This window comes from Nannospalax galili, unplaced genomic scaffold (genome assembly GCF_000622305.1).
Source record: "Nannospalax galili isolate Female #2095 unplaced genomic scaffold, S.galili_v1.0 scaffold1007, whole genome shotgun sequence".
Taxonomy (NCBI): domain Eukaryota; kingdom Metazoa; phylum Chordata; class Mammalia; order Rodentia; family Spalacidae; genus Nannospalax; species Nannospalax galili.
In genome coordinates this window covers 330870-348921 of record NW_008355473.1, presented here as the reverse complement: position 1 = coordinate 348921, position 18052 = coordinate 330870, and the positions used below count along the sequence as shown (strand labels likewise).

Here is an 18052-nt window from a genome sequence, read left to right as displayed (position 1 = left end):
GGGACAGTTCTCCCTAATTGGGGAAGCAGGTGATTATATGATGGGTGAACATGGTTGTTTTTATTTTAGTAGTTATTCATTCATTATAGTGGATATTAGAAAAGATGAAAAACATTATCAAACATCCTTTTTAGGGCTGGGACCATAGATCAGTGGTTAAACACTTGCCTAGCCCATGCCAAGTCCTAGGTTCAATCCCAACTCCACTCCCTCCACAGGAATATCCTTTTATAGATATGTTAGTGTTGTGCTGAATTTCCTTTCCTTTGAAGTAAGTTTTAAGTAGAAAAACATTTAATGGAAAATAGTAAATTATAGCTAGAATGGTATAAAATACCATAGAAATTTAATATTTATTATATGCCTACCATGTGCCATGAAGTGTTCTCTGTGGCCATGACTTTTTCTCTTTGAGTGTGGCTGGCATGGCACAGATACTTTTGAGACGCCAGAAAACTTACCTCTAACTTTCACCAGCTGATAATGTTATTGAGAGGCTCGTGTTCATTGAAGCAATAGATGGATAGTGCCCAATAATAATAATATAGAATCTAGAGCTGAAAAAGAGCTACATATCATACAGGGAACAGAAAATAAGAAAGGAAGAACACAGCAGATGTATTAGTAAAGCTACCACTAACCCCTATAAGAAATACTTCCCAAAAGTCTTGTGTTTCAAATCCAATAGGAGGTTAATTCCTTCTTTGATTTATAATCCAGGGCAGGGGCTCTTGGTGGGTAGGTTGCTTTCTTTTACACAGTGACTCATGACCAGCTCCTTCCATCTTAAAGCCCTACACACACACACACACACACACACACACACACACACACTCACTCACTCACACGCGCGTGTGTGCTCACGCCAGGACTTTGTCATTCGTTGCATTCAGAAGACATACTTAAATATTAGGAAACTTGACCCACAAGTGGCACACTTAACATTCACATTCCTGGACACCAACCTGGATACAGGGCAAGTTGTGGCCTACAGAGGAGCCCCTAACCCAGAGGCCAGGTGAGGGCTGCAATCTAGCCACTTCTGATGAACTGTAAGATCTGGAGGAAGAATCTCCTTTGTCCTAAGTTCAGCAAAAGCACTTGTATGACTTTCCCTCAAGAAACATGAACAAACATTTATTCATTCCAGCTAGGGCACCGACGACAAATGAAAGAAACAGTTCCATCCAAGTCTAGCTTGGCAAGACAGTTTGTTGAGGTTGCTTACAGGAGCGTGGGTGACTGTTGGGCAGCTCCATCACCAAAAGGCCACCAAAGCATGACTGACAACTTAGGAAAGCTGCTTCCTTGAAGCTCCCTGCCCAGCTTGTAGGCAACTCTCCTAAAGACAGCTCTTGGCAACTGTTACTGCTTTTAGAACCCCCAGAGGCTTGTGAGTCTTGTAACTTTGTGCTTCTTGAGCATTGTAAGCTTCATCAGGTTTCTTGGTCTTAATAAGCCTCTGTCCTCCCCCAATTCCCTCATCTTCCTCTTCCCTCCTTCCTCTAAGAAAGAATGTTCTAATTCAAAAGAGTGGCATGGCCTGGCTTCTTGTACTCAAGCAGGGAAGGGACCGAAGCGATGGGGAGATAGGGGAAAGAGGCATGCCAAGAGGAGAGAAAACAGGAAATACCTTGGAGAGTGGAACCTGAGCCCAGGTGACACCCTATGGCCCATTTGTTGGCCCTGTGGTTTTGGTGAATGAGTGCCAGCTTGGGCCAAGGCACTTCTCAAACTGGGAGGAGAGCTCCACTGCAGACCTGGTGCTCCTGGAACCATGAGCAGTTCTTCTGAAGCAGAGGGCCCCCATCTGACCCAAGTCTCTCTTTACTTAGTGTCAGGGAAGATCAGTATGACAGTGGCTAAGTGGGGAAGAAGCCATGTACCCCAATTCCAGGCCCCAGAAAAAGCTGTCAAGCCAGTGGCACCCCGGATGGGGCAGTGCTGGCCACTTGCCCCTGGGCTGGCCTTAGCGTCTTAGACTAGAACCTGTCCCTCCCCTTGCCACTATATCATGGCAGACAGGCCCCAGAGGTTTTCTTAACCCCGGAGTTTTCCCCTCTCCCATGCCACTCCCTCTCCAGGCACAAGGCATTGAGAGCCCAAGGAGTAGGCATCCAGCTCTAGCTCCCCTGTGACTTCTACTGCCTATCCTGCTCAGGGAAACCAGCTGAGACCTCTCTGCCTGGCCCAGCTGGTGCTCTGCCATGGCTGCCTCTCTACTTGATCTGTGTTTTAGTTGTAGCTCTTGTTTTTTTCACATCTGTCGCCACCCCACCTGCCTCATGTAAACATTGCTGGGATCAACACACCAACAACTGGGTCCCCAGGGCAGGCAGCAGTCAGGAGCTCTGTTCCCTTAGGGCAGGGCTGAAGAAAGCACATGATGGTAGCAAGAGAGCCTCTCAGATGCCAGCCTTACCTTCAGAAGACCCTGCCTAGAGGAATTGGGGTAGGCAGGCTCCCATCAGACCCCCACCCCCACCTCCCAGCTGGCTAGAAGGCCTGGGACATGCCCTCACCTCCTCCACCAGGCCTGGGATGACAAGACTAGACAGATCACGGTGGGAAGCAGTTCTGTGTATGGACTGTGGTGTGGGCTCTAGAACCAGAGGCCGGACTTCAAACCTCTTATCTCTTCTGGTCAAGTGACATCCAGAAGGCTTATAACCCAACTACACTTCCGTTTCTCTGATGATAAAGTAGAGGGAATGACAAAATTTGTGACTTTTAAAGAAATTAACCCCAGGAGCTTGGGAGATGGCTGTCAGCAGAGTGCTTGCTATGCAAGCGTGAAGACCTGAGATCGGCACCCCCATAAAAAGTCAAGCTCTGAGGTACATCTGTAACCCCAGCACTAAGAGAGGAGGGATGGGCAGATCCCTGGACTCTCTGAACATCCAACCTAGGCAGTCTGAGCTTCAGGTTCAATGAGAGACCCTGTTTCAAAAAAATAAGGTGGAGGGTAATTAAGAACGGTGCTTAGTGCCAGCCTCTAGCTTCCACATGCACCAGCAAATGCATCAGAGAGAGAGAGAGAGAGAGAGAGAGAGAGAGAGAGAGCTGAGTACCCACTTGACTCTAGCTGCTGCTACAGTTCCTTAGTGATCTTCCATGAGGACCAAAGCTGCTGGCTGTGGGTGCACACCTTTGCCTGTCTGCCTGTTCAGACCCCAGGTTCACAATAGACACTGACGCTCCTGGCCTTCTGGGCTGCTCTACCCTAGCCTCTGAATCTCAAAGTCCCTCCTCTACCCAACCCTGACAGCCTCCCACCACCACCATTGACTTTGGGTCAATTCAAAGGCCTAATTTATTTTCTAACTGGGAGGTGCTGGCTAGAGCTTAAAGCCTTGCCTCTCGGCTCATAGGAAGGTCTACCATGAATCTGTCACACCCCAGCATGTAAAGAAGTCTTACCAGTTGACTTCCCATTGCTGACTGGCGATAACCACCAGACCCTCTATTCGGGGGTCTTTCTGTGGGGAGGGACACACCACCAGTCTTTAAGATGGGATGGGGCCAGTGGAACAGGGTCACAGCAGTATTCGCAGTTAGAGAGCAGCTCTCTCCTTCCACCTATCTCAGGCAGGTGCTAGCACATCCTTTACACCTGAGACCTTGTCTCCCTTGACAACACAGTGAAGGGCCGCAGGCTGACAGCCTGCACCAGACCACAGAGTCCTGCTCGCATTAAAAAATAGTGTTTTGCGGGGCTGGAGAGATGGCTCAGCGGTTAAGAACACTGGTTGTTCTTGCGGAAAACCCAGGTTCGAATCCCAGCACCCACATGGAAGCCAACAACTGTTCATAACTCCAGTCCCAGGGGATTTGACAGCCTCGTCTGACCTCTGCGGGCATTGCACGACACGGGTGCACTTACCTACATGCAGGCAATACACACATACACACAAAATAAAGATGAATAAATAATTTTTTAAAAAAATAGTGTTTTGCTGTCATTGTAGTTATTCTTATGGTGCCTCTCTTTAGACTGCTTTATTCCAATTCTTCAGTACCATAGGGATGTCACATTTCTAAGGTACAAAGATGCATCCAAGAAAACTAGTGAGTATTAATCATCAGCTGACACAGGACTTTAGCAAAAGTTTGGAAAATGTTAGGGAATGATATTCAGGGAAGAATGGTTTGGTTTGCTAGTTTCTAAACTTTTTGGTTCGTGCTTCTAAAAATTATCGTGGAATTCAAAAGTTTTGTTTACTTCAGTTTTTTTCACTTAATATATACACATACATATGTATACACACACGTCTGTGTGTTTTTACATGTAATTGCATTAGAAGTTAGGAGAAGTCTTAAATATTTCTCCATTTAAAAATAGTTATTATGGGCTCTTGCCTATAGTCCCACCTGCTTGAGAGCTGGAGGTGGGAGACTTGAACCTACGAAGCATAGTGAGGTGTGGAGGCTTGGGGAGCATCTCAGTGATATGTGCGTGTGCCAGGCCACGGTTTGACCCCCCCAGCACTGCAGGAAAAAAGCAACTATAGCAAACCCACTACACACTAATATAAATAACATTTTAATGAAAATTTCCTATATTTTCCAAAAGTGTTTTTAACATGAAGAACGGCATTGTTTAATCTCTTTGCGAATCTCTTCAAAGTCTTGCCTGATAGAAGATAACTCAGTTTTCATGTGGTTCTGCATTTGTTCTGAAGTCATGTGTTGTTTTGGTTATAGAAAAAAAATTGTCTCCATATACTACATAGTTTAAAAAAGGAAGAAATAGCCTTTAATCCTAGCACCAGAGGCAGGTGATCTCTGTGAGATAAAGGCCAGCCAGGTTTACCTAGCAAGGTCCAGACCAGTTAGAGCTACAGGGAGACCTATCTCAACAACAAAAACCCTGAAAGAGACAGACGAGAGAGAATGAGAGAGAGGGAGAAAGAAAAAATTTACCAAAACATGAGGTTGTGTGTGTGCCTGTGTGTTTTGTTAGAGAATGAACCCAGGGTCTCATTTATACTAGGCAAACTTTCTCCTATTAGGCTTACACCTCCATCTTATTTTTCTTTACTGTGAGGCAGAGTCTTGGTTGTCCAGGCTGACTTAGAACTCTGAATCCTCTTGCCCCCAACCTCCTGAGTTGCTAGAGTACAGGTGTGTACTGCCTTGCCTGGCCACATGGTAGTTTCTTGAAGGATAGTTGGATTGTGAACCTTAAAATGGTACTGGTAGCTTTTTCCTGTTGTTACACCAAAGTCCACAAGTCTCCCTTGTACTTTGAATGGAGTTCTTAACACATCCATGACTTTGTAACCCAATTTTGCTCATTGGGAAAATATTAGTTCACCTGAATTACAGATATTTCAAATGTTGACACAGTTCTTCAAATGTTAAAAACTCACATTTGTTAATAGTAGGACTTATTCTCATCAGAAATGCTTTCAGCATTTAATGATAGGCATATGGTAGTAAATACAAGTTTTCCAAAATTGTGTTTTTTTGTGAAAGCTGAGTGAACTGTGGTAAAGATGTCAGTTGCTCTCCTTGGGAAGATAGGCTCACCTGATTTGGACTTGAGAAAACCACTGCCAAAGACCCAAGTCTGAGTTCACGTTATTTGTCAAGTGTAAAAAGTGTCCCATGAGAAAAGGTGGTGAGCTCAGGCATCAACTTGGCCTTTCAGAGCCTTTCCCCAAGACAGTCATTGCCCTGTTTTGCAGCAGAAATAGCCTATGCCAACATCCCATTCACCCTACAGAATCCAAGGCCTGGGCTGCAGGGTGGAGAGAGCTATGTTGTCATCAAGGACATTCTTCAGTAACTGGCATTTGTTTCACTGTGCATGCATAATGCAGTCGTTAGTCACTTGGTGCATTGCCCTACTTCCTGCCAATGGGGTCCAGGTTTTCTGTACCCCTGTTTAGCACCATAATGCAAGTGTTCATGCCGTTAAAAATCAGATAGTATCTCAGTACAGCTACAAAACAGTTTTCATCTCATGGACTTCCCAAAAGATCCTCAGAGACACCTCCCCCCAGATTCCCCAGAGCATCCCCTTGAGAACCACTAATCTAGTTAACCCCTTCCCTGTCCAGTTAGAACCCTGAGACCCCAGCATCTCAAGGTCCAGTCAGAGGCAGAACATTGCTGGAAGCCCAGGTCTTCTGAAATTCTGGAGCACAGCGATGCACTTCTTTTCAAACAAAACCAGTATCTGACCACTCTGATGAATGGCAAGGGAACTGACATCCAGTGAAGGGACAAAGAGTCTGGAAGTGTCAGCAAATGACCTGGAGAGAACAACCAATCAGCCTCTTGCCCTGCCTCTGCCCACTCCCACGTGTGTGGAGTCCCAGCATCCATCTTTTCTCTTCCCTAATTGGGTTGCTAATATCTACCAGCCATAGCAGCCCTAATTAACCCATTCACTATTGTTATTCTGTGTTCTGAGGAGATGGGGTTGGCCATTATCACTTTTCTTTCCCTTTGACCAAACTCTCTGTGGGTAATTTCAGTCTGCTCTTGTTCATTTCTTAGAAATTCAGTCTATCCAATTTTAGTTCATTTCTCCTTTCTTAGTACACTGAGCTCCGAAGAAAGGAGGCAAAGGGTGAGAGAGCATCATGAATTTAGACATTTCTGTCCCATTCACTAAAGCTGATTTGTAACTGCATAGCGCCTGCTTGGTGGCTCAGCCGCTGTTCACAGAGTTCAGGAGGGTGTGACTGGACAGTCTGGACCTGCCTAGGGGAGAAGGGCATCAAGTGAAGTGGTACCACACAAGGCTGTCCCAAAGAGGGAGATACCTGGAGCTTTGGACACATGGACCATACTTAAGACATGTGGAGGCCCAAGTGATGAACACACCACTGCCGGGGAAGGTTGGACAGTGCCGTGTTGTTGAGCAAAGTGGGCGGGGTGTGCAGCCTGCATCTGGTATCCCAGCCTGCCCCATGCATCTCTATACTGGACACTCCCTACCAGCTTGTACTTGTGCCTCCACCCAGGCCCTGGTGCCTGTTTCACATGGGTTTTAGTGGGGTCAGGGTGCTGCTCAGAGCTATGGGAACACAATGAGGGTCAACGTTCCAGGCTCCATCCTTGGTGGTTCAGCATTTGTTCTGAGAGGCTCTGTGGGAAGTGTTTCTCATCATCATAGCTATTCCACCATGGAATTCCACACTGCTTCAAGAGATACCAGCATCCAGTGTGTGAGCCCTGGGCCCTGTGTGTGGCAACAGGGAAACATTCGATATTCAAGGACTGCTGTCCCATCCTTGTCCCACTGATGCCTGGAAGAGGTGCAGGGCTGTGTGGAGGCTGGGATATGGAAGAATGGTAGGTTTATAGGGCAGGGACATTGTCTTAGAGAAGAGCAAGGTTATAAACTGCAGGCTCTTTTGAGGGAATCATGAAGGTTCCCTCCCCCAAATGGTGGGCCAACACGGTCCCACAACCCCAGAGAGGCTGTGAGCTGATGGCATGCTGTGGATGCAGGCCCTGCTCAGTGCCTCAAGCTCAAGGGAAAAAAGATCCCAAGCACATCTGGCTCTAGTCACAGATGCTTGCTGTATCCCAGTTAGTGCTACTGCCAAAGACACACCACCAGTGTCCAAAATGAGTGGTGGTTGGGTACCACTTCCACTGAGGGCCACAATTAGAGCACGGGCCAGAAAGCGGACCCTGCTGGGGGTGTGAGAGTGGACCCTTCTTCCCAGCACTGCCTCCCCCTGTTCTGAGGCCCCAGAACTGAGCAGAAGGCTCTCTTTCCAGACTGTCACCCCTGCTACTCTCTGCCTACTGGAACTGCAGTGGTCAGGTAGCTCAGCATCTGGGTCTCTGCTCTTTCTCCCTGAGTTGCTAGTCAGCTGTCAGAGGGTGGTAACATTGGCCTGTGGGTCTGGCTCTTCCCTGACGAGGTTCTGGCTCTCCTGCCCTTCTTGTTGGCCTGTGCTCTCCTGCCCTCTGGTGGGGACAGGGACAACTGCAGCACAGTGGACAAGGTGGGGCCAGTGATGGCTTTTGCTGCAGCTGGAGAGCTGAGGGGCAGAAGGGGATATACACGCGTGTGCTCGCACTGCACTTGGCCTCAAAGATTAGAGATGGAGGAAAATTCTGAGCCATCCAAAGCAGCTCCTCAGATGGAAGGGGTTATTATTATAATTACTATGATTATTGTTATCGAGATTACCATGCTTGCTTGGAAAGTCTTGTACAAAGCGGGCTTATTTTATGTCAGCTTGTTGTTTGTGTCTGAGGTGCTTCGTCTTTGCTCATGATAACTAACATTTGCAGGGCTCTTTCATGCTGCAGACCTGTGTCACATCCTCACCCCATCTCATCTGTACACTGAGAGCCAATAGGGGAGCAGAGGCTCTGAGAGAGTTAGTGGGCTATCCAAGGCCACTGTCAAATAGGGGCAGAGCCAGGACTTGAACCTGGTCACCAACTGAAAATCTCTGTTCCTCCCCCATTGTATCCTTTTGTATCTCATCTCTTGAGAGGTCCTGGCTACAGGCTTTTTTGCTGCCAATGCTTCTGGAAAAATCTACTTTGCACTCAGGAAAAGAGAAGGGTTTGGAAGATCCAAGTAATAAAAGTGCAGTTTGCCTTCCTGGTTTTCAAACAATGAATGGATCTGGGCCCTTACAAGCTCCTGCAGCCTCTGATGTTAGAGTGGAAGACATGAGGCCAACACTCTCTTCACTTGATTAGCCCTCAAACTCACCCTGGGATATGCAGTACAGATAGGCATCAGTTACCTCTCTGAGGCACGAGGAAGAAGTTGGCTTGGGGGCTGCTTGTGGCCCAACAAGTAGGAGCCAGGGTGAGCAGTGGGCAAGGTCTCACTGAGCTCTGGGAGCTGACAGCTCTCCTCCCAGAATGGATTCTGGCTCTAGAGACTAGGGGAACGGTGCATCACCCATCCCTGGAGGGTGCCAGTGGGCTGTCCTGACACCCGGATCTCAGCGCTGCTTCTAACACATGCTCAGGATCTGCCTCACACCACATGGTCTTTTGGCCTATGCATCAAGGTTGGAGACCATGGTAGGTTGGAGACCTACCATGTACCACCACCCTGGACATGCTCTGCTCTGTAGCAAGGGCGTAAGGCAGCCCATTTCTGAGGAACTGTACCAAGCTGTCTGCCTATCAATACCCTGGAACCAGTCCCAAGACTCTGGCTCCTACCCTTCCACCTCTTGCCCTCATGTTATGCCATGCACAGGGCTTTCCTTTGCATGTCCACATTATGAATAGTATCCATTTAACCAAGAATGGTTATACTGGTTATAACAAAGAATGTCCATGCTGTTTTTAGTCATTGACACAGTATAAAGAATCTTGCTGGTGACTTAGAAATCACCACTGCTCCTAGCCTCCTGATCATAAACACATAAGAACAACTGCTGTTGACATTCAGACGTACAGTCCCAACTGGGCCCCAGAGAAGAATCCTGCCATCCTGGTGCCCCATCACTGTAGTTGGCCTGTTCCCCTCTGTGTGGCGCCAGAAGCTCAAGAGGTGTGGCAAGGCATGTGGATGCTGGCACAGCTGCCGTCCTGTGCCATGTCTTTTTGGCTCACAAGATGACCCTGTGGAGAAAACAAGAATGTTGTCATCCTCGGTTCACAGCAAGGACACTAGGCCACTGCTCACACTGGGAGCCCAAGCTGGAGGCCAGGTCCAGGCCCATCCACCAGGCCTGTAAATGTAGGAAGTATGCTCATGTTTTCTGTCCAGCAGGAGAAAACTCTTCCCTTCTGCTTCTCCTCTACAGCCAGCCTCAGGGAAGCAGGAACAGTGGCAAGCAGAGAGACTCATGCCATCATTCCCAGGCAGGCACACATGTCTGTAAACTCCTTTCAAGACACCTGTGAGTCCAATGACACTCTCTCCTGTCTATCATGTAGCCAGCACCCATAACACATCAGTGCCATGCCAGTCCTATGAGAGAGGGAGGGGCCACTCAAGCAAGAAACCATATAGAACGATGGCATTGCATCTGAGATGCTGTTCACTGTAAGAGAGGAGGAGACTCGAATGCCAGAAGAGCCCTGTGGGCTGCAACCACAGAAGAATCTTTGAGGGAGGCCTAACATGAACCTGGCTGATTAGGAGGAACAGTCAGGACTACTTGGGGTACAGGTACAAAAGTAAAACAACCACCCAAACAATGTAGCCTCAATTAAATTTAATAAAAGAGGAGTCTGGGTGGTTCAGCCAGAAAGCCCAGTGGTTGCAGGCATGGCAGGAGCCAGGCATTGACGTGTTTTCAGACACTGGTCTCTCATTCTCTTAGCTCTGCTTTCCGTAGGGCCATGCAGGCTCACCCTTTGAAACTACTGATAGTTTCTGCAAATGCCAGGGGCTGGTTGAGGTGCTGGGTCTGGTTGTTAATCTATGTTGACAAATATGAGTTCTTTGTCTACATAGGCCAGTAGAATTCGTTGGCCAGGCCTAAAGCATGTATGTCCCCCAGAACCAGAAGACCGCGTCATCCCATCTGCACCACCCAGACTGGGTCAGGGTAAGGTGCTTTCTCCCTTCCAAGAAGCTGGGGCTCTGCTGCCAGCAGACAAAGCAGAAATCTCCTAGATGGAGAGGGCAGTGCCCAGCAGAAAGGGTCTGGCCAGAGGCAGAGGAGGGTGGGCCTGGCTCCCAGCTAGAAGCTGGGCCCTGCTGAGCCTTCTGCAGCCCTGCCTGGGCAGGATCCCACGGTAGGCTTTCTATAAATGATAGCTCCAGCAGTGTCCACTCAGACCTCTAAGAAGTCAGACCTGGTATCTTCATTGACTCAGGCTGCTATAACCAGTCGCCACAGACTGGACAGCTTACATGGCAGAAATGTGTTTTCTGATGGCTAGGAAGTTCAAGATCAGGTGCCCACAGATTCTCTGTGAGGGCCTACTTTCTGGTTCACAGACACTGTCATATTATTGTATTCTTGTTCCATGTAATAGAAGGGGTAAGGGTCTCTCGGGCCCCTTAGAAGGACACTAATCTCATTCATGAGGACTCCACCCTCATGGGCTAGTTACCTTCTACATGGTGACTCCTCATTTACCATCAACTAGGAGGCTGGGATTTCAACATAGGATTTGTGGGAGATACAAACATTTAGACCACAGCACCTGGGGAGTCTGCCTTGAGGACAGACCTCATGTTGTCTGGACAGTGGGGCATGCTCTGACTGGCAGGAGGTCAGAGTGCCATGGGGCCACATTATAGAAAAGGGTGCTGGAATGTGCCCTGTACCCCTGGCTTGCTTGGGAGGAAGCCTGGACAGGAAGGTCAGGCTCAGAGTGCGCCATATCCCTCAGGCCTGAAAGCACACTGGCAAAGGGACAGGGGTGTACTCTCCCTGTTAGTTGCTTATTACCCATGGCACCCTCCACACAGCACAGGCATATTGGTGAAGCTCCTCTTGCCCTCTAAGATTGTGTGTAGGGGTTTGTATTGGCACTGATAGGGCCTCAGCTCTGGTCTCAGGTGACCATGCCATCCGTGTCCGAAATGAAAGTCCTGGGCTGTCAGCTGTAGCACAGTACATGCTAGGGCCATGCACAACATTCAGATGCCAAAGATCCTTCATCCCACAAGCTTTCTTGAGTACTCTCTATATACAGAGCACTGTGTGAACCCCAGGGTACCATGGGAAGTCAGGGGACCACCTCTACCCTGAGGAGTAAACACATACAGTGCCAGCCACAACACACAGGATGGATCAGGGCCATCCAAGGTAAGCCTGGGCAGGGCAAAGGTATTCTGCACAAATGGAGCACCTGAGCGGGTGTCCCAGGTTATTTAGCAATAGAGAGGAAGGCCTGTGTATGGCAAAGGGAAAAGTGGAGGGTCTGAGGACAGAAAGGTAGGCAAGTCTTTGTGGGGTTGGGTAATGGATTCAGAACTTAGGAACAATGGGAAGCTATTCAAAGAGTGTAAACAGGGAGAGTTATTGTATCCATTCACATTAGGTTTGATTATGAATACCAGAAACTCTGAAAACAGTAGTTTAAATATGACAGAAATTTTATGAGTTAAAAAAAAAAAAAACAGTTGAAATCATGTTAGCATGACTCCAGATAGCATACTCCATGAAGTTGTCAAGGACCTAGGCAATCTAAAGATCACTGTTCCACCATCCCAAAGGTGACAACCTTGTCTTGACCAGCCAGTTCAGCTGCTGGAGCTCCAGCTACCACATCTAAGTCCCAAACAGTAGGAAGGAGGAGGTGAGAGAAAAAAGGGTGTCCCTTCTCTTCATTCATTTACTTATTTGTTCATTCATTTACAGTGCTAGCAATTAAACCCAGGGCCTCGTGCATGCTAGTCAAGTACTCTACCACTGCGCTATATCCCAAACCCCATGGATCGTCTCTCTAAAATGACATTTCCAGGGCAGGAAAGATGGCACAGTGGTTAAGAGCACTGACTGGTCTTGTAGAGGTTTGATTCCCAGCATCCGGGTTCGATTCCCAGCATCCATATGGCAGCTAACAACCGTCTGTAACTCCTGTTCCAGGGGTATCCAATGCTCTCTTCTGACCTCTGTGGGCATTGCACAGCACAGGTGCACTCACATACATGCAGGCAATACACTCATTCACATAAAATAAAATAAAAGTTTTTTTTTTTTAAACGAAAGAAAATGTTAGATCAGGATTGACCGGGGCGATAGGAAAATGAAAGGTGAGAGGCGACCTCAGGAGCAGATGGTTCTTTATAAAGAACAATGAAGGTGGCAAGTTTCTCTGCTGGATTTGAATCTGTGCCCCAAGGCACAGTTGGTGGGCTGCTTAAAAGGGTTGGGGGATTGGGAACCAGGGAGGTGGGTAGGGCTACTGCCAGTGACACAGTTTGGAGGTTATGAGACAATAGGGGCTGTTACTTCTTTTCCCAGATAACACAGTCTCTGGGCTGGGGCTTTTACACAGTTCCTGGGTTAGAAATTAGCTCTGATCTGAGGTTTACCTAAGGTTTACTCAACCCAGTATGGGCCCTTTGGAAGTTAGCTCAGGACCCTTTCAAGTCCAGGTATTTATCCTTCAAGGACAAAGTAGCCTATGGGAGCCCACAGTCTAGCCCCACACTGCTGTTGTGTGCCCCTCACATCCTCTGTGTGAGGTGTGACATGGCTCTGGGCACTCAGATTGGAGCCTTACCTGGCTGCCTCATGCACCTCTTGCGTCCTGCTCTGCTTTGACTGTCACTGTATAGAACTGGCCAATTCTATGGGGGCAGTGGAGGAAGGAAGTTGGGAAACTCTAGCCAGGTTCACTGGCTACATCCCACAGGTGGGAAGACAGACCCAAAGGAGCTTGGAGACGCACCGAGGGCAGATGGAACCTGTTGAGCAAGCAGAAGCAGGTCCCTGACTCACAGGCCTTGCTGGTGTTTTTAGCTGCAGGTGGAGGCTGGCCCTGCTTCTCCACTCACCTCTCCCTGCATCATCTTGATTGCCTGGAGCACCCAAAGTACAAGCCCCTACCCACACTTTAGGTCAACCCTAGGAAAGCAGGCTGCCTTGGTGGGTAACCCTCAATGTCAGGTAAGGTAGCTCAGGAACCCAAGGGCCCAGGAGTTTGGCACGCTACCCTCAAGGAGCAGGTCTGGATTAGCACAGTGGTCATGGCCTTCCAGTTTCCTGCCAAGGGTCACTTCCTTCCTGGAGGAGGCAGTGGGGCAGGGCAGAGCTGACAACTTTCCCAGGAACCTTCAGCGGTGGACAGGATCTGACAAGTAAATAACCACTTAGTCAGACAGCAGGACTCTGGAGAAGTCTCCAAGCAGCAGAAGCCAGCCATACCCTTTGTGCAGAATGTTTTGTTGGCCACAGAGCCTCCAGGTGCTGATCTTTTTCCTTTATCTTTCCCACCCCAGAGGATGCTTGAGACTTTCAGCACCTCCCATTCACTTCCTGACCTGGGGCTGGCTAGACTATTTCTTCACTGGCTTTTCTGGGCTGGGGTTGAAAGGGCTCAAAATAGAGCTATGCTATCTGAAACAAGGAAGAGCAACCGTCGAGGGGTGCTGGACACTGTCTACCCAGCCTCGGCGAACCCACTGGCTCCTACTCTGGCCCTGCACTGCCCCTTCCATCTGTCTTCCAGTGACATATGGGACAGGCTTACAGGAATGTATCCTCTGAGACCTGTCTCCCCCAACCTGTGGTGAAGCCTCTAAGAACATATCTTTGAGAAAGAATTAAGAGTGGGTCCTTTAGCCATTTCTAAAGGCCCATTAAGTACTGTGTTGCCAACTGCCACAGCAATGCCATGGAACAAGCCTCCCCAAAATTTAACTGCTTGGCTCGGCTGTGGATCAATCGGCTCTGTACTGTGCATCCCAAGTCTTCTTCCTAGGAGGAACGGGAACCCAGGCATATTCATGGTAATGGCAGAGGCCCAAGGTAACCAGTAGAAGCAGGCATGGCCACTTTTTGAATCCACGTGCTGCCACTCCCACATCATTCTGTAAGCCATAGGACCTAGTCCTATTGTTTGGATTCCACTCTGCTAAAATAATTCAAATGAGGCACGCAGAGCATAGTATAGAGGACAGACAGGGTTTATTACAGAATAAAGCATTCCCCAAAAGCTGAGAGCGGTCAGTGGTCATGGGCACCATTGTACCAACCTACATTTTAGGTTGACTTTATATTATTTCTTTTTTTATTTTTTAATTTTATGTGTATATGTGTATTGCCTGCATGTAGGTAAGTGTACCCGTGTTATGGAATGCCCTCAGAGCACAGAAGAGGCTGTCGGATCCCCTGGAACTGGAGTTATAGACAGTTGCTAGCTGCCATGTGGGTGCTGGGATTCGAACCCGGGTCTTCTGCAAAAACAGTCAAGCCATCTCTCCAGCCCTGACTTTATATTATTTCTAAAGTCTGTAGAACAGACAGCTTGTCCTGAAGGGTATTTTTCATGCCCAGGTGATAAATAGGCTCATTTGGATTAACTGTAAAGGGAGGAGACAGTGGTCTTGGTTCTTTATCAGCAAGCTTCCCTAGATGGTAATCTCTCCATATGCACAAGTCCATTTTATTATATAGCTGATAAAACACTAATTCCTTTTAAGATTTGTTTATGTATGTGTGTCTGTGTGTGTGTGTGTGTGTGTGTGTGTGTGTGTGTGTGTGTGTGTCTTTTAGACAGGGTCTAGGGCCTGTCTCATAAGTGCTGGTAGGTAGGTAGGTAGGCATCGATCAATGACTTTGGGCAGTTCAGAAGGTTATATGTTCTCCACCCAGGGCCAAAGATTCAACTCAGATCCCATTCTCCCTAGAATCTTAGTTTCAGTTCCAGGTTTTACAAGCTTCTGATGAGAAAAGTGTCTATCCCCTGTGACCTTCAAGCCTGCTCATTTCTTTTAGGGGGGTGGTATTTGACTTACATCTCCCAGGTCACAGTTCATCACTAAGGGAGTCCAAGGTAGGAACTCAGGGCAGGAACCTGGAGGCAGGAGCTGAAGCACAGGCCATGGAGGAACACTGCTTACCGGCTTGCTCCTCTGGCCCATAGTCAGCCTGCTTTTTTTTTTTTAAATTTTTATTTTTTTTAATAATTTATTGAGAATTTCATACATGCGTATAAGGTGTTTTGATCAAATCCATTTTACTTTTTATTGAATTTTTGTGTATTTCATACATAATTGTCTTTATGCCCCCTTCTCCTTTGGCACCCTCCCAAATCCTCCCCCCAACTGGAGTTCATACATTCTGTCATTTGTCTTAAGGCCTGTCACATAAAGTTAGTGTCCCCAGATGTCCCTCAGTGCAAGTTCATCCACTGGGATTTATTCAGCCTATCTAGAGTCTCTCCCTTTAAGAAGATCAGCTCTTCCTCACCCAGCAGTAATCAGCTGCCAATAATTCTTCAAGCCTGCTAATTTCTAAGTAGCTACCTAACACTGTAGCTCCAAGATTCAACAGACATGAGATATATTCTGCCCTAGGGGAGGAGGTAGAAGGCATGGATAGGACAGGAGAGTGAAGAAGAGCCCAGTCACACAGCACAGCTCTCATGGCATCCTCACAATTCGTAAAGGTCTAAGCAAGCAGTGTGAGTGTGTGTGTGTGTGTGTGTGTGTGTGTGTGTGTGTGTGCGCACAACAGGTCTTTGTAAACTGTGAAGCGCTGCCTGTGTGTGCAAGTGGTAGCCATGGTGCTGTCTCGTGACTTCCCCAGGAGTCTTCTGAATCTTGAGATCATGATGCTCCTGGTCTTGATGTTCTGTCATCTTTAAAGATGAGTGATTCCTGTTTGGTACCCTAGATGAGGAGTCAGAGAGAACTTGTGAATTACCCAGTTCAACAAGTTCCTGCAGTTCAACAAGTTTCAGTCTCCTCAGATGCCTTAAGCAATTCAACCATGCCTCTCAAACAAAGAACAGGAGGGAGAGGGTTCGGGTGCCACTGTTTGTCTCTTTTCCGTCCCTGTTTAGCCAGATCTGATGACAGGTTGCAGACTCATAGTACAAATGAAGAAAATTAAGTCACAAGCTGGGCATGGTAGTACACATGGAATCTCAGGACTGAGCTGAGGCAGGATTATGAATTTAAGGCCAGCTTGGACTACACAGCGAGGCCCCATCTTACATAGACAAATTAAAAAATTAGTTCAAGGGCAAACGTACTTGAGAGTCGGTATTGTCATGAGGCATTTTTACCATCTGTATTAACTTCATACACTAGACCCCTCTCTAAAGTAAAGCCTCATTGGGGTCCAGTCCTTCATCCAGAGTTCTCAAGTACCCAGATCATCTCCTACATATAGGCTAGTTCCAGGGACTTTGCTCTACCTTGGGTAAGAATTATAGGCAACTAAAAATCTTCCCAAGAAAGCAGGTTTTTAAATGTTATGTTGTTCCAACACACACACACACACACACACACACACACACACGCACACACACACCCCTCACAAAAAAAAAAGTGTGTACAAAAAGCCCAGTTTTCAAACAGATGGAAGCAGAGCTGCTCTAACTCACGAAAGTAGTGCAGCAAGCTGAGCTGAGTCCTACCTACTCTGCCTGCTGCTTGCCGTGGGGTTTGTTATTCTAGTACTTGCCTGGGGAGGAAGAGCATCAATGATTACATATGTGAGGTCCAAGGCCCCAAGTGCTCAGAGCTCAGTGTCATCTTGGTGTGAGCCTGCTATCCTGGTAGAGGCCCTATCGTGAGCCCCACCGAGGTCTCATCTCAGAGCCCTGTGTCCCTCTTTCCTTGCAGGCAGACTCCAAGATGGTGTGTGATGTAGTGAGTCGTATGGAAGACACCGAGCCCTTCTCTGCAGAGCTGCTTTCTGCCATGATGCGACTCTGGGGTGACTCAGGGATCCAAGAGTGCTTCAACAGGTCTCGGGAGTATCAGCTCAATGATTCTGCCAAATAGTAAGTGCCCAGGCAGGTGGGAGGCTGGGAGCAGGCCAGGAGGCAGGGATGGAAGGCTGAGTGAGGGACTGGTGGGATGGGGAAGATTCTGACCGAGACCATCCCTGCTCTGAGAAACCCTGCCTCAAGTAGTGGGCATCAGGGAGGGGCAAGAAGGGCTTCACTTCCTATGCCCAGGATGAGAAAGAGGCAAGGGCAGGGAGACAGCAAAGACAGCCACACAAGGAATTCCTGGAGGGCAGGGACCTGGTCACCACTTGGGGCTGAGATATAGCTCAGATAGTACTTGCTTAGCATACGCTAGGTCCTGGATTTAACATTTAGCATGACCACAATAAATAAACTTCCTAAATATGTATGAAGATGCCATAATGAAACCCATTACTTGGTGTGTTAATTTTAAAAACAAATTTAATTTTTAAAAATATTTATTTATTATTTTTATTTTATGTGTATGAGTGTATTGCCTGCATGTATGTGAGTGCACCCTTGTCGTGCAGTGCCATGGAGGTCCAAAGAGGGCTTCGATTTCCCCTGGAACTAGAGTTAAGGATGGTTCGTAGCCGCCATGTGGGTGTTGGGAATCAAGCCTGGGTCCTCTGTAAGAGCAATCAGTGCTCTTAACCACTGAGCCATCCCTCCAGCCCCACAAATTTTATTTTTAAGAGTCTAGCTTCTAGCT

General features: G+C 47.8%; 1 protein-coding gene across 3 annotated transcripts in view; it reads left to right on the top strand.

Moving 5' to 3' along the window:
• Gnao1 (G protein subunit alpha o1) overlaps positions 1 to 18052 on the top strand; it is a 172170-nt gene that overhangs the window by 129665 nt on the left and 24453 nt on the right. For all 3 annotated transcript variants that reach the window (XM_008852751.1, XM_008852752.3, XM_008852753.3), the window contains exon 4: positions 17210 to 17370. In XM_008852751.1, coding sequence (XP_008850973.1) covers positions 17210 to 17370 — 161 coding nt within the window. The remainder of the gene's footprint in view (positions 1 to 17209; positions 17371 to 18052) is intronic.